Source organism: Pecten maximus, chromosome 3 (genome assembly GCF_902652985.1).
Source record: "Pecten maximus chromosome 3, xPecMax1.1, whole genome shotgun sequence".
Taxonomy (NCBI): Eukaryota; Metazoa; Mollusca; class Bivalvia; order Pectinida; family Pectinidae; genus Pecten; species Pecten maximus.
In genome coordinates this window covers 1,687,034-1,705,377 of record NC_047017.1, presented here as the reverse complement: position 1 = coordinate 1,705,377, position 18,344 = coordinate 1,687,034, and the positions used below count along the sequence as shown (strand labels likewise).

The 18,344-nt window shown below is 38.0% G+C and overlaps 1 protein-coding gene across 1 annotated transcript in view; it reads right to left on the bottom strand.

The window, feature by feature from the left end:
- Positions 1-947: 947 nt before the first annotated feature.
- LOC117322915 overlaps positions 948-18,344 on the bottom strand; it is a 28,116-nt gene continuing 10,719 nt past the window's right edge. Inside the window, exons 8-16 of the mRNA XM_033877880.1 lie at positions 16,962-18,136; positions 13,449-13,500; positions 13,043-13,129; positions 11,585-11,787; positions 10,880-11,033; positions 9,561-9,668; positions 8,630-8,736; positions 7,723-7,834; positions 948-1,836 (exon numbers count right to left, since the gene is read on the bottom strand). Of these exons, the coding sequence (XP_033733771.1) occupies positions 1,495-1,836; positions 7,723-7,834; positions 8,630-8,736; positions 9,561-9,668; positions 10,880-11,033; positions 11,585-11,787; positions 13,043-13,129; positions 13,449-13,500; positions 16,962-18,136 (2,340 nt within the window). The 3' untranslated portion in view covers positions 948-1,494. The remainder of the gene's footprint in view (positions 1,837-7,722; positions 7,835-8,629; positions 8,737-9,560; positions 9,669-10,879; positions 11,034-11,584; positions 11,788-13,042; positions 13,130-13,448; positions 13,501-16,961; positions 18,137-18,344) is intronic.

The following is an 18,344-nucleotide window of genomic DNA, read 5'->3' as shown; positions in this document are numbered from 1 at the left end:
GTTTTTTATCGCTACTTCTCAGAAAGTACGGAAGGGATCTTTCTGAAATTTCATATGTAGGTTCCACTTGGTCCCTAGTTGTGCATAATTCATTTTGGGACCAGCCGAAAAATAACATGGCCGACAGGCAGCCATCTTGGATTTTGACAGTTGAAGTTTGTTATCTCTATTTCTCAGAAAGAACAGAAGGGATCTTTCTGAAATTTCATAAGTAGGTTCACCTTGGTCCCTAATTATGCATATTGCATTTTTGGACCAGTTGGAAAACAGCATGGTTGACAGGCAGCCATCATCGATTTTGACAATTGAAGTTTGTTATGCTCTTTCTCAAATTTCATATGTAGGTTCCCCTTGATCCCAAGTTGTGCATATTGCATTTTTTGGATTGATCAGAAAACAACATGGCCGTCAGGCAGCCATTTTTGATTTTGACCATTGAAGTTTGTTATCGCTATTTCTAAGAAAGTACTCAAGGGATCTTTCTAAAATTTAATTTTGGCCGTGTTTTCTAGTAGGCTAAGGTGGCTTCCTATCAAATTCGAGATAAAGTCTTTTCATTTTACTTATACTGCAAGTTACTTTACAGATTTAGTACTAGTATAACAAAAAGCTCATAAATTAGGCAATCTAGGACAAAAAGAAATTATTAAATACATTCAAAGAAATAAACTTGAGCATATACAAATCACTATAGGAATGGATCCACCGACTGTTTTAAAAGTCTCAACTTTTTAGCCAATGCAGTTCAGGGCTTTGGAGGCATGGTTGTACCTGGTGACCAGTAAAACAGGGAAGCATTTCAGAACAGAAAGAATGGCCTGGGTCAAAGACACCTACACCATGGCCTCAATCCTGATGAGGACTCAGTGAGAGAGTCCAGACCTCTTGCTTGTGTATAGATAAGCATACACTGTTATATACTTACATACAAAACAACAAACCGACTTAAGAATTGTACAATTTATTTCTTATATCATCCTTTGTTCAGTTAAAAAGATAATGTGATCAAAAACGTCACAATTCCTCCATTAGCGAAATTCATTATCTGCAATAGACAAATTTAACAGACATGCATGGAAGAACCTCAATATGATTCAATATGGATGTTTATTTAGAACTGCAAAATGTGAAAATGGTCATTTTGCAATATATTTAATGAGACTTCATTTAATTCACCGACGTTAAAAAATTTATTTCTGACAACACAAACACTAATCGTCATTGTTCTTGGGTTTAAAAAAAAAAAAAAAAAAAGGTGTTTAAAACGTTCTGGCCAATGGTCTCTCACAACAGATTCTACAAAAATCTTTCTGGATGAATAATTAGCTTTCCAGAAAGGTCCGTATATATTGTTACCGTTTTTACGGACAACTGTCCATTAGACAGACTCTGCTGTAGAAATTCTGTTCAAAGGTTGGTACTTTATTAGCCTTGACCAATGGTGGGGCATGTTGCATTGTAACGAGATCCAGTCCTCTCCTAGAGTAATTAATGCTAGCTAACCACATTTGCTTGGAACTGTTTGGGATGTAACAGATGTGTACTGAACACATTAATATCTGTTGTTGGGTGGATAATGGCAAGTTTCTCGGTAAACTGGTGAACACTCATAAACTGAACAGAGGAACTGTCTGAGATGTCTACTCCTTCAGCCGGTAAACCTGCCGACAGGAATGGAATCCATTCGGCCTGTGCCTTATTGTGAAGATCTGCAGTGTCATCACTTTCAGCTGCCACAGATTTGTCCTGGTCTTTCACAATTCCCCACTCCAGTTTTTTCAATTTTGCAAGTCTTGACACAACTGCCAGTACGTGGGAATTCACTAATGCTGCTGGCTGCAAGGAAATAAGCTAATCAATTATTTCAATGAAAGAATTTAGTATTGGATTTCTATAATGCATAAAGAATTTAGTATTAGATTTCCTTAATGTATAAAGAATTTAGTATTGGATTTCTATAATGCATAAAGAATTTAGTATTGGATTTCTATAATGTATAAAGAATTTAGTATTGGATTTCTATAATGCATAAAGAATTTAGTATTGGATTTCTATAATGCATAAAGAATTTAGTATTAGATTTCTATAATGCATGAAGAATTAAATTTTAGATTTCCTTAATGTATAAAGAATTTAGTATTGGATTTCTATAATGCATAAAGAATTTAGTATTGGATTTCTATAATGCATAAAGAATTTAGTATTAGATTTCTATAATGCATGAAGAATTAAATTTTAGATTTCCTTAATGTATAAAGAATTTAGTATTGGATTTCTATAATGCATAAAGAATTAAGTATTAGATTTCTATAATGCATAAAGAATTAAGTATTAGATTTCTATAATGCATAAAGAATTAAGTATTAGATTTCTATAATGCATAAAGAATTTAGTATTAGATTTCTATAATGCATAAAGAATTTAGTATTATATTTCTAAAATGCCTAAAGAATTAAATTTTAGATTTCCTTAATGTAGAAAGAATTTAGTATTAGATTTCTATAATGCATAAAGAATTGAGTATTAGATTTCTAAAATGCATAAATAATTAAATTTTAGATTTCTTTAATGCATAAAGAATTTAGAATTGGATTTCTATAATGAATAAGAATTCATGATTAGATTTTTAGCCCACCATCATCAGATGGTGGGCTATTCAAATCGCCCTGCGTCCGTGGTCCGTCGTCCGTCCGTCCGTCCGTCCCTCCGTCCGTCCCTCCGTCCGTAAACAATTCTTGTTATCGCTATTTCTCAGAAAGTACAGAAGGGATCTTTCTCAAATTTCATATATAGGTTCCCCTTGGTGCCTAGTTATGCATATTGCATTTTAAGACCTATCGGAAAACAACATGGCCGACAGGCAGCCATCTTGGATTTTGACAATTGAAGTTTGTTATCGCTATTTCTCAGAAACTAATGAAGGGATCTTTCTGAAATTTCATATGTAGACTCCCCTTGGTGCCTAGTTATGCATATTGCATTTTGAGACCAATCGGAAAACAACATGGCCGACAGGCAGCCATCTTGGATTTTGACAATTGAAGTTTGTTATCGCTATTTCTCAGATAGTACTGAAGGGATCTTTCTCAAATTTCATACATAGGTTCCCCTTGGTGCCTAGTTATGCATATTGCATTTTGTGACCAATCGGAAAACAACATGGCCGACAGGCAGCCATCTTGGATTTTGACAATTGAAGTTTGTTATCGCTATTTCTCAAAAACTAATAAAGGGATCTTTCTGAAATTTCATATGTAGGTTCCTCTTGGTGCCTAGTTATGCATATTGCATTTGGAGACCAATCGGAAAACAACATGGCCGACAGGCAGCCATCTTGGATTTTGACAATTGAAGATTGTTATCGCTATTTCTCAGAAAGTACTGAAGGGGTCTTTCTCAAATTTCATGTATAGGTTCCCCTTGGTGCCTAGTTATGCATATTGCATTTTGAGACCAATCGGAATACAACATGGCCGACAGGCAACCATCTTGGATTTTGACAATTGAAGTTTGTTATCGCTATTTCTGAAAAAGTACTGAAGGGATCTTTCTCACATTTCATATGTAGGTTCCTCCTGGTGCCTAGTTATGCATATTGCATTTTGAGACCAATCGGAAAACAACATGGCCGACAGGCAGCCATCTTGGATTTTGACAATTGAAGATTGTTATCGCTATTTCTCAAAAACTAATAAAGGGATCTTTCTGAAATTTCATATGTAGGTTCCTCTTGGTGCCTAGTTATGCATATTGCATTTGGAGACCAATCGGAAAACAACATGGCCGACAGGCAGTCATCTTGGATTTTGACAATTGAAGTTTGTTATCGCTATTTCTCAGAAAGTACTGAAGGGATCTTTCTCAAATTTCATATATAGGTTCCCCTTGGTGCCTAGTTATGCATATTGCATTTTGAGACCAATCGGAATACAACATGGCCGATAGGCAGCCATCTTGGATTTTGACAATTGAAGTTTGTTATCGCTATTTCTCAGATAGTACTGAAGGGATCTTTCTCAAATTTCATATATAGGTTCCCCTTGGTGCCTAGTTATGCATATTGCATTTTGTGACCAATCGGAAAAACAACATGGCCGACAGGCAGCCATCTTGGATTTTGACAATTGAAGTTTGTTATCGCTATTTCTCAAAAACTAATAAAGGGATCTTTCTGAAATTTCATATGTAGGTTCCTCTTGGTGCCTAGTTATGCATATTGCATTTGGAGACCAATCGGAAAACAACATGGCCGACAGGCAGCCATCTTGGATTTTGACAATTGAAGTTTGTTATCGCTATTTCTCAGAAAGTACTGAAGGGGTCTTTCTCAAATTTCATATATAGGTTCCCCTTGGTGCCTAGTTATGCATATTGCATTTTGAGACCAATCGGAATACAACATGGCCGACAGGCAACCATCTTGGATTTTGACAATTGAAGTTTGTTATCGCTATTTCTGAAAAAGTACTGAAGGGATCTTTCTCACATTTCATATGTAGGTTCCTCCTGGTGCCTAGTTATGCATATTGCATTTTGAGACCAATCGGAAAACAACATGGCCGACAGGCAGCCATCTTGGATTTTGACAATTGAAGATTGTTATCGCTATTTCTCAGAAAGTACTGAAGGGGTCTTTCTCAAATTTCATATATAGGTTCCCCTTGGTGCCTAGTTATGCATATTGCATTTGGAGACCAATCGGAAAACAACATGGCCGACAGGCAGCCATCTTGGATTTTGACAATTGAAGATTGTTATCGCTATTTCTCAGAAAGTACTGAAGGGGTCTTTCTCAAATTTCATATATAGGTTCCCCTTGGTGCCTAGTTATGCATATTGCATTTTGAGACCAATCGGAATACAACATGGCCGACAGGCAACCATCTTGGATTTTGACAATTGAAGTTTGTTATCGCTATTTCTGAAAAAGTACTGAAGGGATCTTTCTCACATTTCATATGTAGGTTCCTCCTGGTGCCTAGTTATGCATATTGCATTTTGAGACCAATCGGAAAACAACATGGCCGACAGGCAGCCATCTTGGATTTTGACAATTGAAGATTGTTATCGCTATTTCTCAGAAAGTACTGAAGGGATCTTTCTCAAATTTCATATATAGGTTCCCCTTGGTGCCTAGTTATGCATATTGCATTTGGAGACCAATCGGAAAACAACATGGCCGACAGGCAGCCATCTTGGATTTTGACAATTGAAGATTGTTATCGCTATTTCTCAGAAAGTACTGAAGGGATCTTTCTCAAATTTCATATATAGGTTCCCCTTGGTGCCTAGTTATGCATATTGCATTTTGAGACCAATCGGAATACAACATGGCCGACAGGCAGCCATCTTGGATTTTGACAATTGAAGTTTGTTATCGCTATTTCTGAAAAAGTACTGAAGGGATCTTTCTCACATTTCATATGTAGGTTCCTCCTGGTGCCTAGTTATGCATATTGCATTTTGAGACCAATCGGAAAACAACATGGCCGACAGGCAGCCATCTTGGATTTTGACAATTGAAGATTGTTATCGCTATTTCTCAAAAACTAATAAAGGGATCTTTCTGAAATTTCATATGTAGGTTCCTCTTGGTGCCTAGTTATGCATATTGCATTTGGAGACCAATCGGAAAACAACATGGCCGACAGGCAGTCATCTTGGATTTTGACAATTGAAGTTTGTTATCGCTATTTCTCAGAAAGTACTGAAGGGATCTTTCTCAAATTTCATATATAGGTTCCCCTTGGTGCCTAGTTATGCATATTGCATTTTGAGACCAATCGGAATACAACATGGCCGATAGGCAGCCATCTTGGATTTTGACAATTGAAGTTTGTTATCGCTATTTCTCAGATAGTACTGAAGGGATCTTTCTCAAATTTCATATATAGGTTCCCCTTGGTGCCTAGTTATGCATATTGCATTTTGTGACCAATCGGAAAACAACATGGCCGACAGGCAGCCATCTTGGATTTTGACAATTGAAGTTTGTTATCGCTATTTCTCAAAAACTAATAAAGGGATCTTTCTGAAATTTCATATGTAGGTTCCTCTTGGTGCCTAGTTATGCATATTGCATTTGGAGACCAATCGGAAAACAACATGGCCGACAGGCAGCCATCTTGGATTTTGACAATTGAAGTTTGTTATCGCTATTTCTCAGAAAGTACTGAAGGGGTCTTTCTCAAATTTCATATATAGGTTCCCCTTGGTGCCTAGTTATGCATATTGCATTTTGAGACCAATCGGAATACAACATGGCCGACAGGCAACCATCTTGGATTTTGACAATTGAAGTTTGTTATCGCTATTTCTGAAAAAGTACTGAAGGGATCTTTCTCACATTTCATATGTAGGTTCCTCCTCGGTGCCTAGTTATGCATATTGCATTTTGAGACTAATCGGAAAACAACATGGCCGACAGGCAGCCATCTTAGATTTTGACAATTGAAACTTGTTATCGCTATTTCTCAGAAAATAATGAAGGGATCTTTCTGAAATTTCATATGTAGGTTCCCCTCAGTGCCTAGTTATGCATATTGCATTTCGAGACTAATCGGAAAACAACATGGCCGACAGGCAGCCATCTTGGATTTTGACAATTGAAGTTTGTTATCGCTATTTCTCAGAAAGTACTGAAGGCATCTTTCTCAAATTTCATATGTAGGTTCCCCTCAGTGCCTAGTTATGCATATTGCATTTTGAGACTAATCGGATAAACAACATGGCCGACAGGCAGCCATCTTGGATTTTGACAATTGAAGTTTGTTATCGCTATTTTTCAGAAAGTACTGAAGGGATCTTTCTCAAACTTTTTTGTAAGTTCCCCTTGGTCTGTAGTTCTGCATATTGCATCTTGGGACCAATAGGAAAACAACATGGCCGACAGGCAGTCATCTTTGATTTTGACAATTGAAGTTTGTTATCGCTATTTCTAAGAAAGTGTCAGAAAACAACCTGGCCGACAGGCAGCCATCTTGTATTTTGACAATTGAAGTTTGTTATCGCTATTTTACAGAAGGTACTGAAGGGATCTTTCTCAAATTTCATATGTAAGTTCCCCTTGGTCCCTGGTGTTGCATTTTGGGACCTATCCGAAAACAACATGGCCGACAGACAGCCGTTATCGCTAAATCTTAAATTTTATATATAGGTTCCCCTTGTTTGAAAAGTACTAGAGGGCTGTTCTGAATTTACACAGATAAGTAAGACTTAGAGAAAGGGAAAAGTAGAGAAAAGATCAATCTGACATGGAACCTATAAAGATCATTCAATGGTGGGCGCCAAGATCCCTCTGGGATCTCTTGTTAATTAATCTGTTCAATCAATTTTAATTAAAAGTCAAAGAAAACAATGCTCCAGACCAAGTCTTTATTACATGTCGGAATCGGTCTTTTCAGAGATGACAGGCAGTCATTCCCGATGTAGCACAAAGCAAGAGGTCTAAGGGGCCTGCATTGCTCACCTGGATGTATTGGTGATTATGGCAAAGCACTTAGAAGTTATATTACACCCCAGCATGCTACAGACCCAGTATCGGGTCATTTAGACTTTTATGTTTAACAATTTTAGCATATTTGACTAGTAGCGATTTAAGGGAAATGTTACAGACGACAGACGCTGTGCTAGAGCATAAGCTAAACAGATCCTCGGCCAGGTGATGTAAAAATCTCTCAATATAAGCAGCGTGGTACAAATACCTTAAATCCAGATACTCACCTGACTACTTGTACTTGGCCATATGGCTAGATGACTAAGTTTTGGTAGCTGGCTAAGGGACAAATGTACCGACTCGGCAATCACAAACATCATCAATTCCAGTTTCTCCAGTCTGTAGAAAAAGTGAACCAAAATAAGGCCAAGAATCTAAATATAGAAACAAAAAGTATGTTCTACTATAAATAATGATCACTAGCCATTTAGAAAACTTATTCTGTCAGTAAATGTACAGGAAATACTCAATGACTCCAATAACTCCTGACAGACAATGTCATTAGTTCAAGGAATATGAGGTATTTCAGAAATCAGACCTCATATTTCAGAAATCCGACATTATTTGAGACATTTAAGGTAATAAGGGGAGAGGTATTGATTATCTGCAAAATAACCAACAAATCATTGGAATAAACTATCCTTTTGCTAGCCGGCAGAAGTCTAGTGGTGATTTAACAAACTTTCAGATATGGCATTAGATTATGGAAAAGAAAGATTTGTAACAATGGATTAATGAGGTTGGCAGTGAAGAATCACAATAAGCTATTCAATTAACCCTTTCTAACTAATGAAGATTATTATACACGCTCATGTAGTGTGGAATCTGCTTTTTCTTCCACTTTGTGTTGCCATTCCATATTTTGGTTTTACACAACAATTAAGAGGCACAATGAGCCTGTATTACATATCCAGGGGTTCATGAGATATTGTGGACACAATGTTATCAAGGACACCAAACACATGCACTATAATTTGGCAAATTTGACAAATTCAAGTAAGTTGAGTTCCCCAAATATTTCAAACTGACTCTCAGGTCCTTAGTTGTTTACGTGTTTGTGAAATTAACATAAAATTAGTATTCTTATAGAACCACATTGTTCAACGTAATGAGCTACGAATTGAAACCTCTTACTCTTTCATATTGAGGAGACAATCACCGAGACCAATGTCTGGTATCTCTCCACCACTCTCCAGACGCAGACACTTGAGCTGTTTCAGCTGTCCCAGGTGGAAGTAAGCCTGCAAAACAAACAAGTCAGCTGGAGTTAGTATGAACGGATGAGTAATATAACATTTCATATCAGGATTTTCAAATAAAGTCCTGCCTTGAGACCCCAACATTACACACATTAGGCCAAGTAGCATCACTAAATTCAAATCTGAGAATGTTTTTGTGAACAAAATGTATGCCTTCCCTTTTCCCTTTATAAGCATTGAATGTTTTGCACTCAATTGATCTTTGATCTTAAGGTCAAGGTCACAATTATCCTATAACAGAGCAATGCATTTCTTCAGTTGGGTGATAAAAAGATACAACAGCTTTCATTGACCATATCTTAAATGGTTTTTAAAGTATTAAATCAGCGATGAGACATTATTTGAAAACTTTGCACCTTGGGAATAACATCAAAGTGACTTTATGGCAGAGCATTACACATCAGCTTTAGGTAGCGCAAGTTTACTGCAAGATATCTTCAATAGCTAAGAAGTTATGGCCCGGAGGAAATTCCATGTATTTAACCTTTGACTTTGAGATCAAGGTTGCGATGACCCAATTACAGAGAAATGGGCTTTGTCAGTTGGTAATAAGGTTATTCAGCAACTTTCGTTATGATATCTTTCATGGTTTACAAGCTATCCCCTTGGCAAACATTGTAAAACCAGAACTATCGCCTGGACAACCATTGTAAAACCAGAACTACATAAACTATAATTAAGTTTTCCCCAGGGAACAAATGATCTATGTGAAAGACCGATGGTTTACAGAAGTCAATAAATCACATGCTTAACTGTAGGTAAGCATTTAAATTTACATCATAAACACAAAAACAAAAGTCACAAACCTCTGATGACCATGTGGAGCAGTGACCAAGCTCCAGAACCTCCAGATTTGTCAGTTCAGCCAGGAATCCGAATTCCTGATCACCCACATCTTTTAAGGATGTCAATGACTGAAACAAGGACAAAAAACATTCCTTATTGTTACATAATCTCATTACAGTGAAAACTTTGGTACTGAATAAATCTAACATCTTAGTCATAGGATCTATGATAGTCAAGTGAAACAAGTGGCCCAATGGGCCAGTATTGCTCACCTGCTTCAAATGCAACTTAATTCAAATATATGAGTAATGAGAAGTTGTTGTTTAAACATTTTTTGTACATTTGACCCCTTGATATTAAAAGTAGGTAAAGCTCAATATTCATTTGAACGAACATCCAGTATACTACACATACATTAACTTTCGCCCCCTCCCCAGGGGGAAATGCCAGACCCCAGGGTCATGAAATTAACAAGGGGCCCATAAGGCCTGCATCACTCACCTAGATTTCAGTGATTATAAATACTTTTCCCAGTTTGCCACTTCTTACAATGAACTGCAGTCAACAAATTCTTTTAAGTTTCAAAGCCGATTATGTTGAAAAGCACTTAAAAGGATTTATCTATATCATTCATTTTGGGCCCTACCCCTCCAAGTAAATGGGGATCAAGATCCATTGTTTACAAACATTAGTAGTTCCCCTTCACCCAAGGATGCTTAAGCCAAAATATGGGCCAAATCCTTTCAGTCCTACAGAAGAAGGATCTTTACAAATTTGCTATATTTCCTCTATTGGGTCCTGTCCCTAAGGTTCCTTGGTTGCTAGACTCACTGTTTATATAAAATGGATTCCCTTTCACCCAGGATGCATCAGGCCAAATATGAACCAAATCTTTTCATTCCTACCCCCTGGGGTGTCAGCCCCACCATTTGTACTTTTTTGAATCCCCACCACCTAGATATGCTTCAGTCAAATATGAACGATATCCAGTACATAGTTTTAGAGGAGAAGTTGTTTATAGCAATATAGCCAAATTACCCCTTTTTGACCCTAGAGGATCAGCCCCAACATTTGTAAAAGTTTGACTCCCTACCACCCAGGGATTCTTCTTATCAAATAAAGAAGTAGTAGTTTGATGAAATTGTTGATTGACAGATGACAGACACACATCCAGAGGATGCCACTATATGGCATAATGTCACCTTGGACCTTCAGCCAAGGCGATATAAAAAGTTGAAAAGTAAATGTTTAGACAACGGATGCAGCTCCATGGGCAGGTGAGCTAAAATATCATCAGATATCAAGCACAAGACAGACAAGAGCCTTCTAGTGTACCTACCAGTGTTGTGAGATTCTTCATGGTACCGAGCTGAGCCATTCCACCACTGAAGGAAAAGGAAGGGAGCAGAAGGCCAGCCACTCCACGCAGTCTCAACTCTCGAAGCTGGGTCAGAGCTGAGAACTTACCTAAATCAAGTTTGGTAGAAACAGACCTGCAACAGGTTTATAATGAACAAGTTACAGAAGAGCTACGGCCCAAGTCAGTAATGAATATGACATACACACAATATTGTTCTTAAAGTCAATACCTTTTAACATCATCTAAATTTCACTAAAATCAAACATCTTAGTTTCAAAGTCAATAAATGTAGTAGAAGATCTCCAAACATCAGTTTATCTGGCCAGCCAGGCTATGGATGCCTCATCTTGGCATTTGTTATTTGGGCAGATGAGCTAAAAATGCCTCAGATAACAGTTGTGTAAATTAGGGAAACCTGCTATTTTTGACAATCTATGTATAATAACTATAAGCTTAGTCTTGGCTGACAAATTTCTTGAAGTAGAGGCTATGGTCATTTCATGATTTGTTTAAGATCTGCAGAGAAGAAATGAAGTTTCTGGTGAAGACACAGAACTGTGACATGGACAGACATATATATGTAAGCCGCCAATAATTTGACAAGGGTATGTTTCTATGTCTGTTTAACAGATTCAAGTAATGAGAGAATCGAAGATTTAACAAGCTACAATATATTCATCGTACCACATTTCTTCGTTGGTCATGTCGGTTATTGTCTCCGCATTGAACACCTCCAGATACGGCATCTTCTCACTGAACATGTGTAGCACTGAAGCTGGCACGAGGCCGAAGGAGATCTTTCGCAGACACGACAGCTTGTGGATTTGTGGTATCATTTGGTGCCACGTGCGGTTCGTGTCTCCGTTATGAAGTAGCCCATGTAGGTTCTGTGTACAATGACATTAACAATTATTTGATGATGACAGCTTGAATATTTGAAGTCTGAAATCATCTCTTTTGTGTTATTTCAGTTTCAAGTAACAAAAGGCCCAAGGGCCTTATCAGTTCTGATACCTAAGCAGATGATGTTTTGATTTCAAACTAACAATTAACACTTATCATCCCTATGACTGTGAAAATAAATCAAGGTTTATTGTTATGGATAAGAGGTCCATGGGCCTTATAGGTCATCTGACTGACCCCAGTACTATTGTAGTATACATATACAGTAGCAAGTGTAGTGGTACTGACAACAATTGGGATCGTGCAAAAAATGTATGTTGCCAATGGTGGCCATCTTGGATTTCTGAGCAACCCGAAAAATAACAACACTTGGTCTGAACCATCTCGTAGTCATTTCAGGCAAGTTTGGACTGAATATCCCCTGGTGGAATTTGAGATATTTGAAATGTGTTCTTTAAAATGGCAGCCATGGCAGCCATGGCAGTAATCTTCAATTCCAAACCGACCTCAACAATAACAACACTTTGTCAGGACCATCCCAGGATTATTTCAGGCAAGTTTCAAGATGGCGTCCATCTTGGAATTGGACCAACCCCAAAAAATAACAACACTGAGGGAAGATGATCTCAGGATCATTTCTGGCAGGTCTAAGCCGATTCTCACTGGTGGAACTTCGAGAAGAAGCTTGAAACGTAAAAACTTTATGCAGAGAGGACAAGGATTGGACGAAGCACCATGGACATAGGTATGGGTTTCAGAAAGTATTTCTTAAAATTTCAAAAACTTAGGAATTATATAAACATCAGAGGAATATGCATTATGAATTTCCTTTATAAAAAGTTGCATTTTGAATTCATTTATAAAGAGTTAATGTTGTAAGAAATATTACATGAATATTTATTTCTTTAAAACACGTTCTGTTAAAAGTCATTATATAACATATAACATTTCAATAAGAGTTACAGTGACTACCTGGGGTTCTGAATGAAAGTCGTCTTAATAGTGGGGTGGTGTTGATACTGAGGTTGACTTGCAGATTGATCTTTAACTATTCGATAACGAAACTCTGTTTGATAGCAGTAGTAGAGTAAATGTGTGTACTGCCCATGTACCACTTGAAATGAATGACTATTGCTTTTAATAAACGACTAAACTTCCGAAATCGTAGTAGTTAAAACCTGCCTATTCTACCTTCAGACCTAGTCAGCCAATTTATAAATAGTCTATCCACAAACTTACCAGCGACTGTACAGCTCGTAGTAACATGAAGTCAATGGCTCTCTCCCAGTTCAGGATCTTCAAACTCTGAAGTCTCAAATTTCTCCACTGTTGACAAGACATTAAGTTATAATTAATGTAAATACTCTTCAGAAAATAAGCCTAAGTTCAAACTAACCAAGTAGATATCGGCAAAATTCTCCGGCAAAGATCAATACAAGACACAAGCACATACCTGGCATATTCAATGTAAATCTGATATGTAACAATAATGGCCTGAACAATGACATATTTATTCGTTGTCCACGGATAGGGTTCAACACCAGTAACAGGGTGTTACATAGAAACTTTACAAAGGTATGAATCTGGTTAGAATATAATTGATATAGAGAAAAAACAAAGAAATCACAAACTGTGCAATACCTACATGACTGGGGTGCATGGCTAACTGTCTCCATGTTCTGCACACCATGGCAACCCTAAACAGGAAGACAATGAATTCATGTAAAACAGCCATATAATCATTTATAAATCAACACTATTACAAATACCAAGACCAAAGGCCTTGAGAAAATCAGGCTTTGAGAGGGTAAATAAGAATCGACAATTGCTTGCATACATTAGACATTAAAATTGAAATGGGGTGTCCGGTTCTTGGATTATACATAAGCCTGAAATAGGCAATTTTACATGTTTTTATAATTAATATAACATCAACTGTTGTCAGAAATTTAAAGACTGTACCACCATCATAATTAACTGAAGATAAATCATGTCTGAAATGTTCTATCTATATTATAAGAAAAAAGAGATCCCAGAGGGATCTTGGCGCCCACCATTGAATGATCTTCATAGGTTCCATGTCAGATTGATCTTTTCTCTACTTTTCCCTTCATTTTACTAATCTGTGCAAATTGAGACATCCATCCAGTACTTTTCATACAAGGGAATCCTAGCTATATAAGAAATCTGAGATTGAACGATAATGGCTGTTTGTTTGCCAGGTTGTTTTCAGGACAGACTGGTCCAAAAATGCAATACAAGGGACCAAGGGGAACCTACATATGAAATTTGAGAAAGATCCCTTCAGTACTTTCTCAGAAATAGCGATAACAAACTTCAATTGTCAAAATTCAAGATGGCGGTCTGTCGGCCATATTGTTTTCCAATTGATCTCAAAATACAATAAGCATAATGAGGCACCAAGGGGAACCTCAAAATGAAATTTGAGAAAGATCCCTTCAGTATTTTCTCAGAAATAGCGATAACAAACTTCAATTGTCAAAATCCAAGATGGCTGCCTGTCGGTCATGTTATTTTCAGATTGGTCTCAAAATGCAATATTCATAACTAGGCACCAAGGGAAACTTACATATGAAGTTTCAGAAAGATCCATTAAGTACTTTCTCAGAAATAGTGATAACAAACTTCAATTGTCAAAATCCAAGATGGCTGCCTGTCGGCCATGTTGTTTTCAGATTGGTCTCAAAACGCAATATGCATAACAAGGCACCAAGGGAAACCTACATATGAAATTTGAGAAAGATCCCTTCAGTACTTTCTCAGAAATAGCGATAACAAACTTCAATTGTCAAAATCCAAGATGGCTGCCTGTCGGCCATGTTGTTTTCAGATTGGTCTCAAAACGCAATATGCATAACTAGGCACCAAGGGAAACCTACATATGAAATTTCAGAAAGATCAATTCAGCACTTTCTCAGAAATAGCGATAACAAACTTCAATTGTCAAAATCCAAGATGGCTGCCTGTCGGTCATGTTGTTTTCAGATTGGTCTCAAAATGCAATATGCATAACTAGGCACCAAGGGGAACCTGCATATGAAATTTGAGAAAGATCCCTTCAGTACTTTCTCAGAAATAGCGATAACAAACTTCAATTGTCAAAATCCAAGATGGCTGCCTGTCGGCCATGTTGTTTTCAGATTGGTCTCAAAACGCAATATGCATAACAAGGCACCAAGGGAAACCTACATATGAAATTTCAGAAAGATCCATTCAGTACTTTCTCAGAAATAGCGATAACAAACTTCAATTGTCAAAATCCAAGATGGCTGCCTGTCGGCCATGTTATTTTCAGATTGGTCTCAAAATGCAATATGCATAACTAGGCACCAAGGGAAACCTACATATGAAATTTCAGAAAGATCCATTCAGTACTTTCTCAGAAATAGTGATAACAAACTTCAATTGTCAAAATCCAAGATGGCTGCCTGTCGGCCATGTTGTTTTCAGATTGGTCTCAAAACGCAATATGCATAACTAGGCACCAAGGGAAACCTACATATGAAATTTCAGAAAGATCCATTCAGTACTTTCTCAGAAATAGCGATAACAAACTTCAATTGTCAAAATCCAAGATGGCTGCCTGTCGGCCATGTTGTTTTCAGATTGGTCTCAAAACGCAATATGCATAACAAGGGACCAAGGGGAACCTGCATATGAAATTTGAGAAAGATCCCTTCAGTACTTTCTCAGAAATAGCGATAACAAACTTCAATTGTCAAAATCCAAGATGGCTGCCTGTCGGCCATGTTGTTTTCAGATTGGTCTCAAAACGCAATATGCATAACTAGGCACCAAGGGAAACCTACATATGAAATTTCAGAAAGATCCATTCAGCACTTTCTCAGAAATAGCGATAACAAACTTCAATTGTCAAAATCCAAGATGGCTGCCTGTCGGCCATGTTGTTTTCAGATTGGTCTCAAAATGCAATATGCATAACTAAGCACCAAGGGAAACCTACATATGAAATTTGAGAAAGATCCCTTCAGTACTTTCTCAGAAATAGCGATAACAAACTTCAATTGTCAAAATCCAAGATGGCTGCCTGTCGGCCATGTTGTTTTCAGATTGGTCTCAAAACGCAATATGCATAACTAGGCACCAAGGGAAACCTACATATGAAATTTGAGAAAGATCCCTTCAGTACTTTCTGAGAAATAGCGATAACAAGAATTGTTTACGGACGGAGGGACGGACGGACGGACGGAGGGACGGAGGGACGGACGGACGGACGACGGACCACGGACGCAGGGCGATTTGAACAGCCCACCATCTGATGATGGTGGGCTAAAAACCTAGATATTTACTACAAGTATACGTATACGTAGGGAATCATAATGTAGGAATCTGTAGTTGTACAATATTAATATTAGTAAGAAGATCGTGGCATGACAAGAAAGTTCTCCATACACTTAAAGATTCAAAAACTTTTAATGTTATACATGTACAACTTCTTTTATGTGGTAGTGTACCAATGGCGCTGAATTTAAGACTTTCACTAGATACAAAATTAATTTTGATCCATGAATCGTGTACAGCTTTGTACGTAATGTGGCAATTCAAGCTGACAAATAACAGTGACAGGGAAAATTCATCTGATTTTAGGAGAACCTACATGTGGAATCTGAGAAAGATCCATGAAGAACTCTCAGAGAATTATAGAGATAACAATCTTCAAATGTCAAAATTCAAAATGGCCGCTCATCGGCCATCTTGTTTTGATATCAGTCTTAAAATGGAACAGGCATAACTTGGGAATATGGGAAACCACAAGTTAAAATTTGAGAAAGATCCATGAGAAATAGCGATAACAAACTTTACCTGTCAAAATTCAATATGGCTGTCTGTCAGCCATCTTGAGTTCTATAATGAGTCAAAAAATTTAAACATACAAAACTTGGGACCATGGGAAACCTAAATATGAAATTTGAGAAAGTTACATTTGCCCAAAAATGCCACAGACCAAACTTTGACACAATCCATTCAGCTGTTCAGCACAAGTAGCAATTCAAAGGAAATGTTGGTGTAATATTGTACAAACGACTGACGATAACCGAACACTGCCCCATAGCATTAGCTCACTAGTCATTCAGACGAGGTGAGCTAATAAAACAAAGAGAAAAAGGAAAATTACCTGAGCAAGTCTTTCATATTGAGATACTGGAAGATACAGAACATGCAGTCAAAGCCACCATACAGTTTTTTCACATAACACATGCCTGGGTTGATCCCAGTTCTCCACCGTGTGGAACAATGGCCTGTGTTGGCCTTGGAGTGGACTGTGGTTTGAACGGTATCACCAGTAAGGGGTTTGATACATCCGAGTGCCGAGCTGTCTGACTGGTCTGTATTGATGTTAACACTCACCTCCGGCTGAGAGGCATTTGATTTATCGTTTGTCACAGTTACACTCAACTTGGCAGTTTCTCCTAATTGTAAAGGAAATGTCTTTGGGGGCAGGAATAATTTGAGACCATCTGTCGTGAAGAGGAAAGACGAGGGAGGCACAGTTATCTGAACATTGTTAATTTTGAGTGCTAAAGGCTGCTGCAGATTTAACCGCTTCGCCACAGCACTTGGAAGCGTCAATATCTGACCTGTTTTTCCATTTAGTTCTGGTGATGGGGTTTCATTCATCAAATTTGATGCAATTGGTGGCGTTTTGTTAGAATCCACAATGATAACAGGTGGTGTTTTGGGTGCTGCTATTAGTCTTGGAGGCATCATAGATAGGACCGGTGTTCTCAAGCTCGGTGTAGTGGGGGTCGGGGAAACATACTGCATATGAGGAACTGGAGCCACCAGACGTGGCAAATGTAATGTTGATCCTGCTACCTGGGCATTTGTCAAAAGACTTGTTCCAGGAACTAGCAAGGTGTTTGGATGACTCTGGGGAGTGTTGTGGGACACTACCCCTGAAAGTGACATATACACTTTTCCTTGTACATCAGCTCGCCTCACTGGATCCGTGAGTAATGACAATTTTGGAAGGTTCTGATTGGATGGACTGACTACCGAACAGGATACATCTTGTCTCGGCCCAACTATAGCGGCCCGCACAGGAGACAAAATTGATGCATTGTGACCAGCAATGGTCGAGGGAACTTGTCGCTCCAGTATGCTAGTGCGTAAATGTTCGAGTAGGGTTGGGTTGACATCCTTCGGCGTAGGATGATCGGGGTCCACCGGTTCCTGTTTGATGACTGGAGCAGATGTACGGGGGGAGATAGGAACCGGAGTGGCTGGTGCAACTCTCATCACAGTTATGGCTTTAGTTCGTGGCTGGAGTTGAGATGGATCATAACATCTCTGAAACAAACAAATATTAGTTTAGTCTGGAGTACCGGAGGTGTTCACATTCCAGGATCACATAGACAATATAAACAATACAATAATTAATTTGTTTCTACTATCACAGACTTCCTAGTCATAATGCTGCATAAAGGTCGTTGGATATGGCATTTATCTTAATTATGTTCTATGACCAACCAGATATTTGCTGACACATGAAAATTAG